The sequence below is a fragment of the Lygodium microphyllum genome, chromosome 6, assembly GCF_053477565.2.
Source record: "Lygodium microphyllum isolate KBCC chromosome 6, Lygodium_microphyllum_v1.1.10, whole genome shotgun sequence".
NCBI lineage: Eukaryota > Viridiplantae > Streptophyta > Polypodiopsida > Schizaeales > Lygodiaceae > Lygodium > Lygodium microphyllum.
This window is the reverse complement of record NC_141140.1, coordinates 55,909,455-55,925,848: the sequence shown is the minus strand read 5'-3', so window position 1 is coordinate 55,925,848 and position 16,394 is coordinate 55,909,455. Positions and strand designations below refer to the sequence as shown.

Genomic DNA, 16,394 nt, shown 5'->3' with positions numbered 1-16,394 from the left:
TTATTTTGGTCCTTCCCCTTCTTCTGAGAGGCTTGACCTGTCAAGGCTTCCGACTTGGAAGCATGCTGTCCCTTTAGTTGTTCCTCTTGGTCCAAGACCATAGGAACCAACTCTTCCCATCGAAGAGTAGACTCACGCCCCAAAGCAATAAGGGCGGAGTAAAAAGCACCGAATCGTGGCAGCAACTGGGACAGAAGTGTGATCGCCATGTCTTCGGAGGAAATCGGCTTCCCCGCATTCTGAACCTGCATCTGAAGCTGTCTAAGCTTGTTGATGTGCTCCCGCAACAACGAAGAAAACTTGTTTACGGACAAGGTCCGCATCTGCACCTCCAAAGAAACCCTCTTCGTAAGGGTCATCTGGTTATACATCTGGTCAAACTCCAGCCATATCTCCCAAGCCACCATCAAGTGCTCAATGTGGACTATCACAGCTGTAGTACAAGAAAGAAAAACAAACGAACGAATCCGGGCATTCAGTTTGTCCCAATGAGACTGGGCCTTGGCCAACTCCGCACGAGCATCGGAAGAGAGTTTGGACTCGTCTCTCACCGAGGGCTGGTCAATCTCCTCCTGTACAAGCTCCGCCAAATCATAAGACTCAAGGATGGCCAACATCATCACGCGCCAGATGCGGTAATTGTCGCCATCGAGCTTTTGATCTGTAGGAAGAGCCGATAAGACAGGCACCTTCCGATCCATGATCGTCTGGAACTCCAAGTCAATCTCTGTAGACATCTTCACCTGTAATGCCCTCACAAACGCAAAAGCAGCCCCCTCTGATTGTAAAAACCCAACCTGCTAGGATTCTTTTTTCCATGTCCCGAACCTTCTTCACCTACTGCCGGAGGCGATGAAAATGTAAAAACTGCACTTGAAAGCTGAAAACTCAGCCTTCCTCCTCTTTAAACAGTAGTAAACAGCAGCAAATCCACCAACTGGACTCCTTTCCCGCACGCCCACGCTCACTTCAACCTTGTTCCAATTCGCAGCCCTGCCGCTCGCCCTCGAACGCTGGAAACGCAGCCTTGTGTCGCAATGGAATCTCCTCTTCAGGCAGGTTCTTCACTCAGTCAATCCTTCTTCACTGCTCTGATACCATGTCAGAGTGCAGCGATGCAGAAGCATGGGACAAAGACTGAGAGAGAGAGTGAACGCAGAGAGAAGAGAGAGAGAGAGAGAGAGAGAGACAGTGGGGAGAGAGAGAGTCATCCATGATGGAGCCCCCATCCCCGTCGCCTGAGCGCCCGTCGCTGGCCTGTGCCCCCGTCGTCCGTGCCCTCGTCGCCTGAGCCTCTCGGCCCCCGTCGCCTGGGCCCCCGTCGTTCTGGTCTGCGTCCCCGTCCGCCGTGCCTTCGTCGCCTGAGCTCCTCAATCCGCGTCGCCTGGGCCCCCGTCGTCCGTCAGAGGCTCCGTCGTCTCCGCCTCCATCGCCTGAGCTCCCGCCCTCGGCCCGCGTTCCGTCAGTTGCTGTCGACAGCTGCTCGTCTGAGACCACGGCTGTTCTGTCCGCCCCCTGCCCTACGCCTGCTGCCCGCGGGTGCCTGCCCTCTGCATCTTGCGGTGCCGTGACAGGGAAAGGAAACCCTAATCTGGCAGCGCGTGACAGCAACCCTGCTCGCCTCCGAGATCTGATCTGCTCTTGTACAGAGAGAGAGAGTGAGAGAGGGAGAGAGAGAGAGAAGAGAGAGAGAGAGAGAGCGAGCCCTCCGGGACTTGCACAGAGCGAAAAAGAGAGAGAGTGAGGGAGTGAGCGAAAGCGAGAAGACAGCAGTATGGCTGGCCTGGATATGGATTTTCTCGACCGGACGGTGGCAACCCTTGGCCCTGATTCCGATACAGAGGAGCCGGAGGATATGGTGCCATGCACGGAGGAGCCGCCTCCGGGTTCTGAATTACCGCCTGCAGGCAAACGCTCCAAGCACACTTCAGACGAGCCAGTGGGTCCTCAGGACCGTTCCTATGCGCAGGTTACCTCCGAGCCTGTGGATTCGCAGGAAATTGACTGGGAACATCTGCTGGACTTTGCCAATACTCTGCTTGGCGATTATGTCCAGCATAACAATGATACTTTCTCTGCTGCGGCTGCGGATGATGTGCTGGAAGCCACGGTGGACCCAAAATCAGTCTTGCGGTCCTTCTCGGTGTTCTACGACCATGCAGTTATACTTTTTTTCACCGGCAGGATCCCAGTGCTCTCACATATTCGCCAATGGATGCACCATTTACTGCAAGGGGAATGTGTTGAGGAGATATTCCTTGGACCTCGCGGTTTTTATGAGGTGCTGTTGAAATCGGAATCGCATCGAGCTGAGCTCCTGTCCAAGTTGCCACTATTCTTTGATCGCCGCTTAGTCCATGTGGTACCATGGCGCCCTATGGCTGACTTCCAGCGTCTGCTTCAACGAGAATGCCCGGTGTGGGTGGAAGTGGAAAACTGTCCAACGGTATACTGGCCATTGTTGAAGGACGCGATGGCGGTTGTGGGCACAGTGTTGGTTCCCCCGAGCCTCAGGGCCATGAACCGCAACCGTTTATGCATGCTATGGGATACGGCCAAGAAAAGGCCTGCGTGGCTTCGCCTCAATTGTTCAGCCATGCATCCTTTGCATTTTCGCCTGAAATGGGGCAATTTTGCCGGACACTGCTTTTCATGTGGTAAACTAGGGCATTTTGTGGCCGAATGCCCGGAACGGCAACCGTCTTCTGAGGAGGCGCAGGTTGTGCAGCCCAAGGATGACATGGTGCTCGATGCCCCGGCACAGGAGACCCTTCAGCCACCTACTGTCATGGCTAAAGGCAAACAACAGGTCCGGGGTTTGGATTCTCCTAACACTGACTGGATTGAGACACGACAAAAAAAAGGTAAACAGTTGGACGCAGGCTTGGCTGATGCTGGGCCTAATGCTTCTCTGGATTCTGTGCGCACGTACACGCGCAGGAAAGACATGGTCACCCCACAGCAGGATGCGCGTACTATGGCCCCGTCCGCCCCCCGTTATCCGTCTTCAAGGAAAGGCTATTCAGCAGGCCCCAAGGGCCCACCTGCTAAGCTGGCATTTGATGCAAAAGGTAATGTGATTACACCTTGGGATAGGCGTTATCCCCGCCCTACTCCCAAGGCAGTGGATTTCCCTTCTACCTCTAAAGCAGGTCGCCCGAATTCGTTTGCAGTATTGGCTGATTTTCTGGATGAGGGTGTCCTGGATGCCCTCGCGGAAAAGGTGCAATCGAGGCAACAGGCGCCTCGTTCCTGACTTCCTTTTTTGAAAATATATGAAGATTGCCACGTGGAATGTGCGAGGCATTTGCTCTCGCCATAAGCAACATACCATGTGGTCTGTCTTGCATGAGAACCAGTGGGATGTATTGTGTGCAGTGGAGCACAAAAGTCATGGTGAGGCAGGAAAAGTTGTGGATTGCCATGGATTCCGTCTGTTTTATGCAGGGACACCTGCTAAGCACTACTCGGGCGTGCTGATGATTGTCCATGAGAAATACCAGCCTGTTCTTGTTAAAAACGATGTGCACGGCCGATTTCTGGTGATTGAAGTCTTATTTGAAGGAGAAATTTTCTGGTTGCTGGGGCTCTATGCTCCGAATGATCCCGCATCCCGACGGGATCTATGGTCGACTTTGCAGGGCTCCATGGCACTTGGTCGCAGGGGATTTTTGATGGGAGATTTCAATATGTGTATTGACTCTTCTCAGTCCACCTCAGGGCATTCGGTTATGGATACGCCAGAAAGCCGGGTGTGGAACTCCTTTGCTTTGCACGTACTTAAGCAAGATCTTTGGTCGTGGCTTCACCCTTCTGTTTCAGGTTTCACTTTTCATTCTGCACAATATGCGACCACCTGGTCGCGACTGGACAGAATGTATATCATGCAGGGGGATGATTTTCTTCCCGAGATGCTGGAGATGAAGGTCTTGCAGCAGTATGCGTTGTCAGATCATTTCCCCCTCCAGCTTGAGATGCGGGCTCAACCCATTGCACCTTTTAGGCAGTTGCTGAATAAGCTCCCTTTACGCTTCAATTCCTCTTATTTGAAGCATCCAATCTTTCAGGGTTATATGCAGCAATTGATTGAGAGGTTCTTATTGGACTTCGCCTCTGAGGGCTTGGCTTCGTTCGCACGCCAGCTCTCTAATGTGCAGCGGGTTGCTCGGCAGTATGGGATTCATAATGCCTCTCTTTGTCGCCGTCATCGACATGCAGCAGAGGATTTATTGGCCTTGGTCCGTTCCTTGCTCCTGAGCTCCCCAGATGATGATTTTCTACTGTCCCTGGAGAGGCGTTTGGCCCATCTTATTCAAGTATTTAGCTTGAAATCTTATCAGCAAGCCAAGCTGCAAAACTTGACTGACACATTGCAAGATAGTGCCTGCCAGTCTCATAAGTTCTTTCGCGCCTTGCATGCTTCTCTGGCCCGCGAAAATATGACGCGACTCCAGGATTCGGAAGGTCGTATGGTCACTGATCCACAGACCATTATCGATATGTGCAGAAATTATTTTATGGATCTTTTTGGTTCCTCTTCCTTGCCGTCCAGCCAGGTTATGCATGCCCGCTCAGTCTTCTACCATCTGGTCCACCAGCAGGTCCCATTTGATATGCAAGCTACTTTGGAGGCGGATATTTGCGAAGAGGAGGTTATGGATGTCTTGTTGCACCTGCCTAAGGATAAAAGTCCTGGTTGGGATGGTCTCACTAATGAATTTTTTGAGCACTCGGCCACGCAGTTGGTAAAGCCTTTGGTGGTCATGTTTCAGCAGGTTTGGGAAACAGGGGTCATGCCTTCTTCATGGAAAGAAGGCCTTATCAAACTGATTCCCAAGGTACCTTCGCCATCAAAGCTGCAACACTGGAGACCAATTTCGTTGATGGGCGCGATGTATAAAATCTTTTCCAAAGTACTGGCAAATAGGCTTCACAAGCACCTTCCAGCTATTGTGCACCCTCTCCAGTATGGGTTCATTAAGGGCCGCAATATTTTGCATAATATCTTAAATGTGCAAATGGCTATTGACTATGCGCGGCACTCCAATCAGCAAGTGGTCTTGATTCAATTGGACCTGGAAAAGGCGTTTGATTGTGTGGACTGGTCTTTCCTTGCTGATCTTATGTCTGCTATGGGCTTTGGTATCCGGATGTCTCGATTGATTTACACCATCAGTACTGAGGCTTCTTCAAGAGTTATGCTTAATGGTGGGGTTACAGAGCCATTTGTCCTTGCACGCTCGGTCAGACAGGGTTGCCCTTTGAGCCCTCTCTTCTTTGCCCTCGCGACTCACCCGGTCCTTTCAATGCTATCCTCCATGGCGGCTTCTGCCCAGCTGGCAGGATTATCTCTTCCTTTGGGGCAGCACTTCATTAGCCAATCTTTGGCTGACGACTCCTTTATGATTTTGCAGGCGGACAGGGACAACATTCGCAAGGCATTAGATGTTTGGACGCTCTTTGGTCAAGCCTCTGGTCTTCGCATCAATGCCTTTAAGTCGGCCATTCTCAGTTGCACGGAGCCGGATTTACAGTCGTTAGGCTGGCAGGGCCAGGTGGTTTCCCGTGGCTCCATTGTCAGGCATCTTGGATACCCATTGGGGGTGGATGTACGGCCAAAGGACCTGTTGGAGTGGATTTCACAAAAACTGGTCGCGAAGTTTATGTATTGGAAGTCGCAAGCCTGGCCGTTCCATGTCCGCCTCAAAGTGGCTCAGACAATTATGCTACCAATGCTGACGTATTTCCTGCCATTACTGCCATGGACGCCCACTACTTTGAAGGCTCTCACCCATCCCATTCGTTTCATGCTATGGAAGAAAGATTCACTACAGGCAGGCATTTCTTGGATTTCATGGTCACATGCATGTACCCCTAAGCGCATGGGTGGTGGAGCTATTTTGGATGCAGAAACTCATATGCTGGCTCTTCGTTGGTCTCTTTTTCGTGCCATGTGTGCGGATCATCACCCGTGGACCATCATCGCCCGTTATTTTCTTGAGGATAGAGGCCTCCGCCAGGGCAATACACGGCTTCGGGCCTCATGGTGGCATGTCCTTAATGCTGACTCTCGATTTTCCAGTCCCTCTTCCTCTTTGTTACAGCACTTGGTCGGATCTTGGAAAGTGGTGCTCCAAAAGACCCGTTGGCATTCAGTAGGGGATCGCTTGCAGACTAATTCTTTCCAGCTGGAATTGTTGGCAGTATCCAGATTACTTTCATGGGAAGATAAACATCAGCTCAGACCAAGATTTAATCGCATGGCCCGTTTGGGTGTGACTTCGATTGCGGATGCTACCCTTGCTACTCGCAATGTCCTCGCATCGTTTCGGACCGCTAGGAGACTTTTCAAGATCCCGCGCGGATACCGTGATTTATGGGAGAAGCTTTCATCGGAACTTCAGGGTAGGCAACCCTTTCCTGCCCTGACTATGGATCGCCCTTGGCAGGATTGGGACCTTGCAGGCCGGTTGACTCTGGAAAAGGCCTCTACTAATCAGGTGTATCATCTTCTTATTAAAGATCACCAATGGCTGGGTGAGAAAGCTAATACTGTTTGGGGCCTGCGGAAATCCTTGTCATGGTGGCAGGCAACGCTGATGGAGGGGTGGCAGAATAGGGCACCTTTCAAATGCAAGGTCTTCCTGTGGCGGGTAATGATTGGTGGTCTTCCTCTTGCCTCGGCCCTTTCCAAGCGTCGAATCTCGAATGGCAATTGTTTCTTTTGTACTACTACGGAGGAATCGGCCAGACATCGTTTTCTTTCTTGCCCGCTCGCCAAGAATATCTGGTCTCTCTTGTCCCAAATCTGGCGCACAGTGGTGGGGCCCTCACTGACTCCTTTTGATTGGGTTTTTGTGCGCCCAAAGTATCCCACGCCGCCACAGTTACATATGAAGATCTTATTTCCCTTTTTCAGATACTGGGGATGCTGGCACATTTGGACCACCCGAAATGCTTTTCTCTTTGATTCGGCCTCGAATGTACCGCGACATATTGCAAGGCTTAAAGGGCTCTTGCATTGGCAGCTAGATCTCATCAGGCACTCTGACTTGCTCCCTCGGGAGGATTTGCATTCCTGGCATTTGGCAATTGCCTCTGGGTCCTTGCCATGATTGGTGTAGCTTTTCTAGTATACTAGTTTGGGGATTTCCCACATGTTGGCCTACGGCCCTCGTGTCTCTTGTACTCGTGTAATCATGTAATCTTGTACTTTTTCGTAATTAATACAATTACCTTTTACGAAAAAAAAGAGAGAGACAGTGGAAGATGAAGATCTGCTGTATAAAGTGTGCTGTATACAAAGATATACAGATATGTACACGGGCGCAGTGCGCGGGACTGCGTGTCTCCACCTCGATGATGCAACCTGTTGTCCACCTCGAAGTACGCTGCAGTCTGCACGATCTCCAGCCTGTAATCTGCACGAATCTCCAGCCTGAGATCTGTAATCAGAAGTGTGAAAGACTGCAGAATATCAGCTATAAATAGCCAGAAATAATGCGCCCAAAAAAGCAGGTCGGCTGCATTAAATGCAGCCGACTGATCAGTCCGACTGGACTGCCACGTGTCAGTCCGACCAGACCAGACTCTGATCATCGCTAACAAAAACGGGCCGACTACTCCTGCCCCTGTTCGACTGTGCTGACGTGGCACCTGTCCGACTGTACTGCCTGCTGACATGGCACTCTACGATGTCCGTACTGTACTGCCTGCTGATGTGGCACTCTGCGCTGTCCAAGAAATGACTCTCTAACAAATCTAACCGACTGCCAAGTGGAAAATGGCTATAAATAGCCAAACTCCCAAAAGCTGGCCGACTAGAAATTCTAGGCCAAAAATATGGCTGGCCAGCATTTAATGCTGGTAAAAATGCCAAAAATGCTGAGAAAAATCTTGGAAAGGGTGGACAATGTCCTGTAGGTGAGGCAAGCTAAAGAATGATAAAATTGCCCCAAGAAATGCACATAACATCCCGACTAGAGAAAAAAATGCATTGAAATGCAATAAATTGAGTGCTCTAGAATCAACTACTTCCTCTGTCAAAACAAGTGATAGAAAGGTCCAAAGCTCCTAAAGTCCTTGTTTGACTCAAAGTAAGGCTCACATGCAGCAGGAGATGACAAGGCATGACAAACATGACTGCTAACACCCCCTCTCAGATCCTAGATGTGGCAGAAGGCCAAGGGAGAAACGGATCTTGGGGTAGCAAGAGAAATGCCAATGTCAATGAAGTCTATCGATGAAGATTGACAATGAAAAAGCTCCTCACGATCCTAGAAAGCCCCCTCTAAAACAATAGGGACCAAAATATTCACAACTATATCACCGAGACGGTCTCCCTCTGAAAGGATTGGGGGTACGAGGAAACCACTAAAGGAGAGGGTGGGGGATAGAAAGGAACCTGTGGAAAAGAGGATGCACAAGCGCCAACGGATGTAGCAATAGACAACTACCTCAAAGGACCCTACATAATGGAGCCTGTAAAGCTCGCTCTCTTGCCAACCTGTCGTGATAACAACCCCTGTAGAAGAATCCTCAATACAAACGGCCTGCTCAGTAAAGACAACCCAGATACCAAGCCGTGTAAGGCCATAAACTAAGAGCAATAGAAAGCCCAAGTCTGGAACATAAAGAGTCTGTGAAAGGGACCTTGACATGCGGTTGGAATATAAAGGCAAAGTGCCAACACCACACATAAGCACCGAAGCAATGTCACCAACAATGGCTGAACCCTTAGAAGGGCATAGATCCTGCAACAAATCACCTCTTGGAGTCATATGACTAGAAGCTCCACTATCAACCAGCCAAGGCCTCTTAGAAGATGAGGCAACCACTGAAGAAGGCTCCTCCGAGTCAACAATATGAAGGAACACTGACTCGTGGATAACTGGTGGAGTAGAGGTAGAAGGCTCGTATGTTTTAGCTCCATCCCTCACTCCTAGACGAAGGTGAGAGTACTTCTTCCAACATTTCTCCTCTGGATGTGTCCCCTTCCTACCACATGGGCATTTAGGCTTCTTTGAGTCGAAGTCGAAGTCAGAACCTGAAGAACTCTCTCGTCTTTTAGCCTATCACTTCCATTTCTTCTATGTCCCCCCTCACCAACCTGCAACAAAAGCTTTGGTGGAGGTGGATCCACTACCTACCTCTTTGGCGCGCTCGTCATGCTGCAAAACAAGCGGGGCAAGCTCCTCCCATAGAAGCTTCTCACGGGTCCTCAATGTAAGATGGCTCGTACAAAAGACATCAAATCGAGAAGATGGCAACCGAATCAAAAGAATCATGGCCATATCCTCTAAAGAGATCATCCTGCCAAGGGATGCAAGCTCATCGCTCATATCCTCCAACTTGTGGATATGATCCTTCATGGAAGAAGAATCATCAACAGCGAGCATCCGTAATTTCTTCTCGAGAGTAACCCGATGGGCAAATGTCTTCTAATGGTACAAAGAAGCAAGCTTTGTCCACACTTCCGCTGCTTTCTGCAACCTGCACACATGCACTAAGACAGAATCCTGTAAGCATATAAAGAGGAAAGATCGAGCTTGTGAGTTGAGCTGATCCCATAAGGCCGCATGATCCATGGATGATCCAACAGTGGAATCCTCCACTGGATGAGGAATAGGGTGCGTAACAAACTCCCAAAGACCGAAGGTATCAAGGATGCACTTCACCTTACACAACCAAAGCGAGTAGTTGGAACCATCAAGCCGATCTTCTTTGGGCAAAGAAGGGAGTACATGCAACTGTATAGAGGATGCCATGGAAGGCATATGAATGCCAACAGAATGAGTCTTCTGTGAAACATGGAGAGAACGGGGAGGAGAGGGATCTCGTACAAACGCACTAGGTGACCTCCAATCGCTGTGTGAACTGGCATGAAAATCTATGTCTCTCAGCGGAAGGAACAAAGACCTCATCCTCAGAGTCAGCAAAAACTGGTGATAACACATCTTTGTATATATCTGCAAAACACCCACAAAAAGTTGTGTTTGGCTATGGATAACCCGGAGACAAGAGGAATCGGCTACAAGACACAAAGGTCTTGATGTAGAAGGTCCGCTGAGGGAGAAAATACTCTGGACTACTTGCTCACGAAGGATGCAAAAGCACCAAAACGCTGATGTAAATGCTATTGCTTGCTCCTGAAAGGTTGTGTTTGATTGCAGAAGCCAATCGCTTGGTCAATAGACAGTCTCCTCCACCCAGTAGGCTCCAAATGATGGCATCTGAGCACATGTAGGCCACATGTGCTTATCCACTCTATATGAAAATCTACATAAAGCCCTATAGTGCATGTGAATAGGCCTATTTAGTATTGGTGCAACTACTTGGTCAATGCCCTAGGACGATGAAATGTAGTTACACATGTCGAATGTACAAGATGAGTATAGGATGTGGTGATCGCCGGGTAGTTAGGTGACCTCTCTCACTCGTGGATTGTATACAACAAACAAGCACCAATGACCTCATTTACTCAATAAAAATAAACATTAACTCCTAACATATACTTACATGATAGTAACAACATTCTTACCAAGGAAGGAGAGAAGTTGATAATCTAACTGACTGTCAAGTGGGAAATGACTATAAATCACCAAACATCCCAAAAATAGACCGCTGAAATTTGGGGCCAAAAATATGGTCAATTAGCATTTAATGCTGGTAAAAATGCCAAAAATGCTACCAAAATCCTGAAAAGGATGGACAATGCCCTGCAAGTGAGGCAAGCTGAAGAATGCAAAAACTGCCCTTGGAAATGCACATAAAATCCCGGCTGGAGAAGAAAATACATTGAAATACAATAAACTATGTGCTCTAGAATGAGCTACCTCCTCCATCAAAACAAGTGATAGACATGCCAAAGCTCCTAAAGTCCTTGTCTGGCTCAGATTGGCTCACAAGCAGGAGATGACAAGGCATGACAAACATGACTACTAACATAATTCTCCTACAAGGGCACTGTATCCAAGGGCCACTGTTGCATAGCATTTTGCATAAGCATCATCACACCTGCATTGCCGATTGCCTAACTCTAGTGCATTGGCATTCTATTCTTGTAAACATGTATCTGTGCGCATTTATCAATTTTCAGTGTTTTGGAGTGGTCAATCCACCATATTCGTAGCATTGCACATGGCAATCTCCTTTGGTTACTTAGCTTCACTAGCTTGCTTTTCACACATTGTTTTGCCTCTCCAAATACCCCCCCCCCCATATTTGCTTCACTCCACCCCTACCCCATTTCTTCCTCATCAACACCTAGTAGTGGTAAGAATAGCCCGCTTATTTCATGAAGGTCTTGGGTTTGACCCTTTGTATACCAACCATAACCCATATTGTTTACACAACCACTCCAACAAAAAAAAGTTCATAGTGGTTCCATCCGCCTTTGCAAGACTTGGTAAGCCACTAGACAGCCGACATGCACTCTTTGTTCAATGCCCTGGTTGCTTTGGGATAGGATGCCTTGGAATAAACACAAAAACACACAAAACTTTGGGTTGGTCTTCCTTTCTAGCTCAATTTTTGGGCTTGAGAGGGGGTGTTGAGCTAAATAATGCATCACATGCTAAAGTAGCCTCTTAAACAATCCCAAAAATGCTTACTTAATGAAAAGCAATGAAACAAGCATTCACTCATAATCTCATTTTTGCAAGTTTCCAAAGCTGCCCAACATTGTCTAGATCTATCTGACACCTATTTCCAACTTTCACTGTGCAACTTACACAATCTATTGCCACTATCCAACCACACCAACTGCCCATTGATACAACATCATCATCATCTGAGGTGTTTGCTGTTGTTTGACATCTTGGAGGCTCCCTTGCTGTGTTTCGAGATGGATTAAAAGCAAGACACACTCTCCAACTCATTACCTTTACCTCGATCCTTGAGACACAAGAGTTCAAAGTATAGTTTTCGTTCCCTGCATGATTTGATGCATGACCATCGTATTATATTCATTAATTCATTCATATCACCACTCTATTCATTATCTTTAACTTACCCTAACCCTAAGAGTTTATGTTTTATCGTACATTTCATTAATGTTTTTGCATTAGGGCATTTCTTTACAAGTAGTTGGTTCAATAGAAGTGGTTGTTGCATCATAATTCTCCATTGCTCCAACTAGTTGGAGCAATCGCTAATCTATCTGCATTTTTTCATCTTTCTAAGGTTGATGAACCAGTTGTCATCATCACATAAGTTGTTGCCATCTGTGTTTGACCAACCAAACCCTGGGTTTTCACTATAGTTCATTGACAAGCAGTTGGCAACATCATTCCTACTAAGCTATTGTACATCTTGTTGAGCTAAAAATTCATTACATATATTGATTAGCTCTTTAAAAACAGCCCCAAAAAAGTGAATTACAAAAAGTTTCATTAAACAAGGAGCGGTTCTAAAGAGTTCTTGAGTCCCAGAAGTAAATAATTTGGAAGAATCCTTTTATATCTATAAATAGACAAGTTGCCCACCATTCAGCCCATCCTTCTGTGCAGGTTCCTCACGCTTGTGTGCAGATTTCAACCATTAACCTTCCACACAATGGCTGTCCAACCTTCACAACTACTACCATCTCTCCATCAGCCCTCCTAGCACCCAGCGACTGCTCTCTTGCTGCTGTGCTGCTACCACGTGTGGTCTACACTAATGTGTTTGGTGTTTGCTGTTATCACTAGCCTCTCTTCTTGGCCTGATCAACTTGTGTTTGCTGTCCATGACTCCTGGTGAACAAGCTCCACACACATGTGATAGTTCTTGCTATTGCATTTGATAGTTTCAAGGGCTGCTAGCATCATTCACCACTTCCTATGCTGTCGCAAGGCATCCTACAGCCTCAAGTGTCAACATTTTGCAATTTCCTCACCTTCTTAAGCTCCGACTGGTGGTAATAGCACTTAGGATCCATCTTCGGCGAACGTCACACTTTGACACTCACTCCTCTATCCTTGAGCATTTTGTACACTCTTAGATTCATTTATTAAATTGATTCACTCACTTCAAAGTTCTCTTCTTTCTCTGTTTGTATTTGTGTTTTTGCATTTTGCGTTTAGGGTTGAGTTTTGCACGTCACTGTCCGAGTCTTTGTGTTTCAGTCATGATCGTGCATTTTGTGTTCCCTCAATGCAAATCCTAGCATATCTCCACATGTGTAGCTGCCATCTAAGCCAACAAGTCTATGTTTTTGCTGCCCGAGGGCATCTCAAGCATCCTACCTAGACAATTGCATTTTGCTACTTCCACTATTGTCTACTTCATCTTCAACAATGACCTACTGCTACTACATTTCTGGATCCATCCCAAGTGAGACACACTCTAGAAGCTCTTCTCGACATCTCTGAGACTACTTTCAGCTCAGCTCATCCTCAATTCTCAAGATACACAGGTTCAAGGCCCCCACATTGATGTTCATTCATTTTCATTGAGCATCCTACAAACTTGTTCAACATTTATCATACACTTCATGTTTCTCTTTGTTTGCCCTAGCATTTGTTACAAGCTGGACTAAGGAAAACCCAACATCACTACTAAGCTTCTTGGTGATCAAACTTTTTAGGGTGGAATGAGATGCTTTGAGCATGGCGCATTCAACCTGGAATGGTTTCCATGACACATTTAAGCTCAGAGCTTCATAATGATGGTAATCCTCCCCTAGATCTTTTCTAGAGTTTCAAGGGCTACTTCACATTTTTGTTCTACTTGGAATAAAGTTTCTTGTTTACCATCTTTGTCTCTACAAAAACAACCACCCTTGGCAAATACAAATGTCATTGTATCAAAAGCCATCCCTCATTCTTGGTTGGCCCCTGATCTTTTGATACCTTCTTGCTAAAGGACCTTGGTGGCTCACTTGGGTGACACTTTCACATCCTAGTTCACAAGTGACATTAGGCACCATTGAGTTCTTTCATATGCGATAGCTAGATGTTATGGACCTTGCTCTTATCCATGACAGCACACAAAGATATCTTGTCACTGTAAGATTAGCCATGTTACTAAGCTTAACCCACACTATGTACCATGTTTCAACAGCACATAAAATATGTTTTGGGATGACGTCTCCATTAGAATAATATAAGAGCCTTGGGCACATTCGCAATTCATTCTACTTGGCTTAGATTCAGCTTACTATTCACATTTATTTTACCAATTTCAGTACCTACGCTGATATACTCCATGGACATGATCCACTCAACTCAACTATCATATCTCAATAGGCATCATATAATTTCCTCCGTCCATTCTTCAGCCTACAACATTCCTAGTAGCTTTACATGCCTTTCCCCTTAGTTACATCCTGAGTGTAGCAACCTTTGACTTATAACAGTCAGGTACTCATTTATCACATCAAAAAAAAGACTTTTCATCAGCACCTATGCATTTTTTGACCAAGGATATTCAGCCATGCTTAACATGTAATATGAAATACTTGGCATTATATAATACCAAGAATAAATAAATGGTGGAGGTGATGCGACCTTACATGAATCAAGAGATTGGAAACTTTTTGTTGGGATGGTACTGCCAGTTTGATCTTCTGATATGGTAGTAGCTTCCCCTGTTGACGGTAACTGGGCATGTTCACGAGGGTCCCCTGGTAAATGTGCCCCAGATTCTACCTGAGAATCAGAAACAGCAAGATCTTCCAGATCCTTACTGCATACGCTGCCTGCCAAATCATCCTGTGACAAATGGAGAGTTTCTAAAAGCATGGAATGCCCAGAGAGACCAACTTCCCTGAACCTGCAAGTTTCTAAGGCCAATGATAGTTTATCCAAACCATCTCCAGTTTGTGCCTGAGCTTCAATAAGCCTGCAACTTTCTGATACAAATAATGGTGTCTCCACACTACCTCCAGTTTTTACCTGAGAGTCTAACTCTTTCTCAATATTGTTACTAATGAAAGCATTATGTTCTGTACACTCATCATCAGAAAAAACAACTCCCACAAGCCTGGAGCTTTCTGAAGAAAATAATGGTTTCTGCATGTAATCTCCAATGGCTGCTGGAGGGTTAGAGTGTTCATCACATCCATTGTTGATCAAAATATTGGATTCCTCAAACTGTTTATTCTGACTGATTGCACCAAGTAAAATATTTTCTTCCTCGAGTTGTTTATGCTGGGAACTTACATGACTATCCCCTGCTGGGTGCACTTCATCAACTGCCTGAATGTGAGTAGGATTATTCCTCTTCATTGATTGAGCCACACTGTCTAGCTCACACACTTCAGACTGCAATGAGAAGCTTGATAAAATCACTGGTCTATCCTGAGTGTGCAAGTTCAAAGATTTTGGCTGTGAGTTTGCCTGCGTATCAACAAAATCCGCACCAGGTTCAAACATGCTAGTGGGAGATCTGTTTCTTCCAATCTCAGAAAAAGATACCAGCTTCCCTAAGTGTCCCCCTGTACTTTGGGCCCGGAAACTGTTTCCAACAGATGATGCATTATGCCTATTATCCTCATTTCCGTCCTTGCTGTCTATCAATTCACAACTTCTTTGTAATATATCCAACTGTTGGAGAGAGCAGTTCTCTTCATTGAGTTCATTTTTCGGGCCCTCAATGCATCTCTGCAAAGAATTCTCCTCTGGTCCAAACTTGTCTAATGCACATAAGGCTGGTATCCCTGCAAAATGTATCCTTTCAATGCAACGAAATCTCTTTCAGACAAATTTTTCAATGCACTTCTAAGCAAAATGGGAAAGACACATTCATCAAGAGAGTAAGTGAAAAACAGGCAGAATTCCAGTTTAGTTTTAGCACCCATTTACAAATATGTTAAAATCTTTTGAAGCAAAAAATGTGGAACAAAAACCAAATTCGGATCATGACAGTGTATAGTCATACTGTCATTGACAGGAAACTTTGAAGACTAGAGAGATAATCAATCAATCAGCAGCAATTGCAGAGGCTCGTAAATGAAATTACACAATACATGAGCCTGATTATGTGCTCTCACCATTGTTCCAAAAACATACTGTTGGGAATAAAGGCCTCGTGCCTTTTAAACGTGCTCGGGTGTGAACACACCCTTAGCATTTGTACTTACATATATATATCTATCTAAAAACCTAAAGGTACACACTCATCATTGTACCTGAAAACGTGCTCACTCTCTACTCTGCTCTCTCACACACTCTCTATCTCTCACTGCGCGTAACAACTGTCTGCCTTGATCTCCGTGCCTAATCGGTCCCTACAAACTGGTATTAGAGCGCAGAGTGCACACTCCCCGAGGTCAAAGGCAGCTCATGTACAACAGTTGAGTGTGTGTCCGTCGCCAAACAGGAGAAAGAAAACAGTCACATGTAACCAGCGACTCGGGCAGGACCAGGTGACTAGTCCAATGTTGACCAGCGGGAACTGACGGGACAGTCAGG

The 16,394-nt window shown here is 46.5% G+C and overlaps 1 protein-coding gene across 3 annotated transcripts in view; it reads right to left on the bottom strand.

The window, feature by feature from the left end:
- Window positions 1-16,394, bottom strand: part of LOC148034588 (ATP binding microtubule motor family protein) — a 198,626-nt gene that overhangs the window by 136,503 nt on the left and 45,729 nt on the right. For all 3 annotated transcript variants that reach the window (XM_087679537.1, XM_087679538.1, XM_087679539.1), the window contains one exon: window positions 14,495-15,640. In XM_087679537.1, coding sequence (XP_087535663.1) covers window positions 14,495-15,640 — 1,146 coding nt within the window. The remainder of the gene's footprint in view (window positions 1-14,494; window positions 15,641-16,394) is intronic.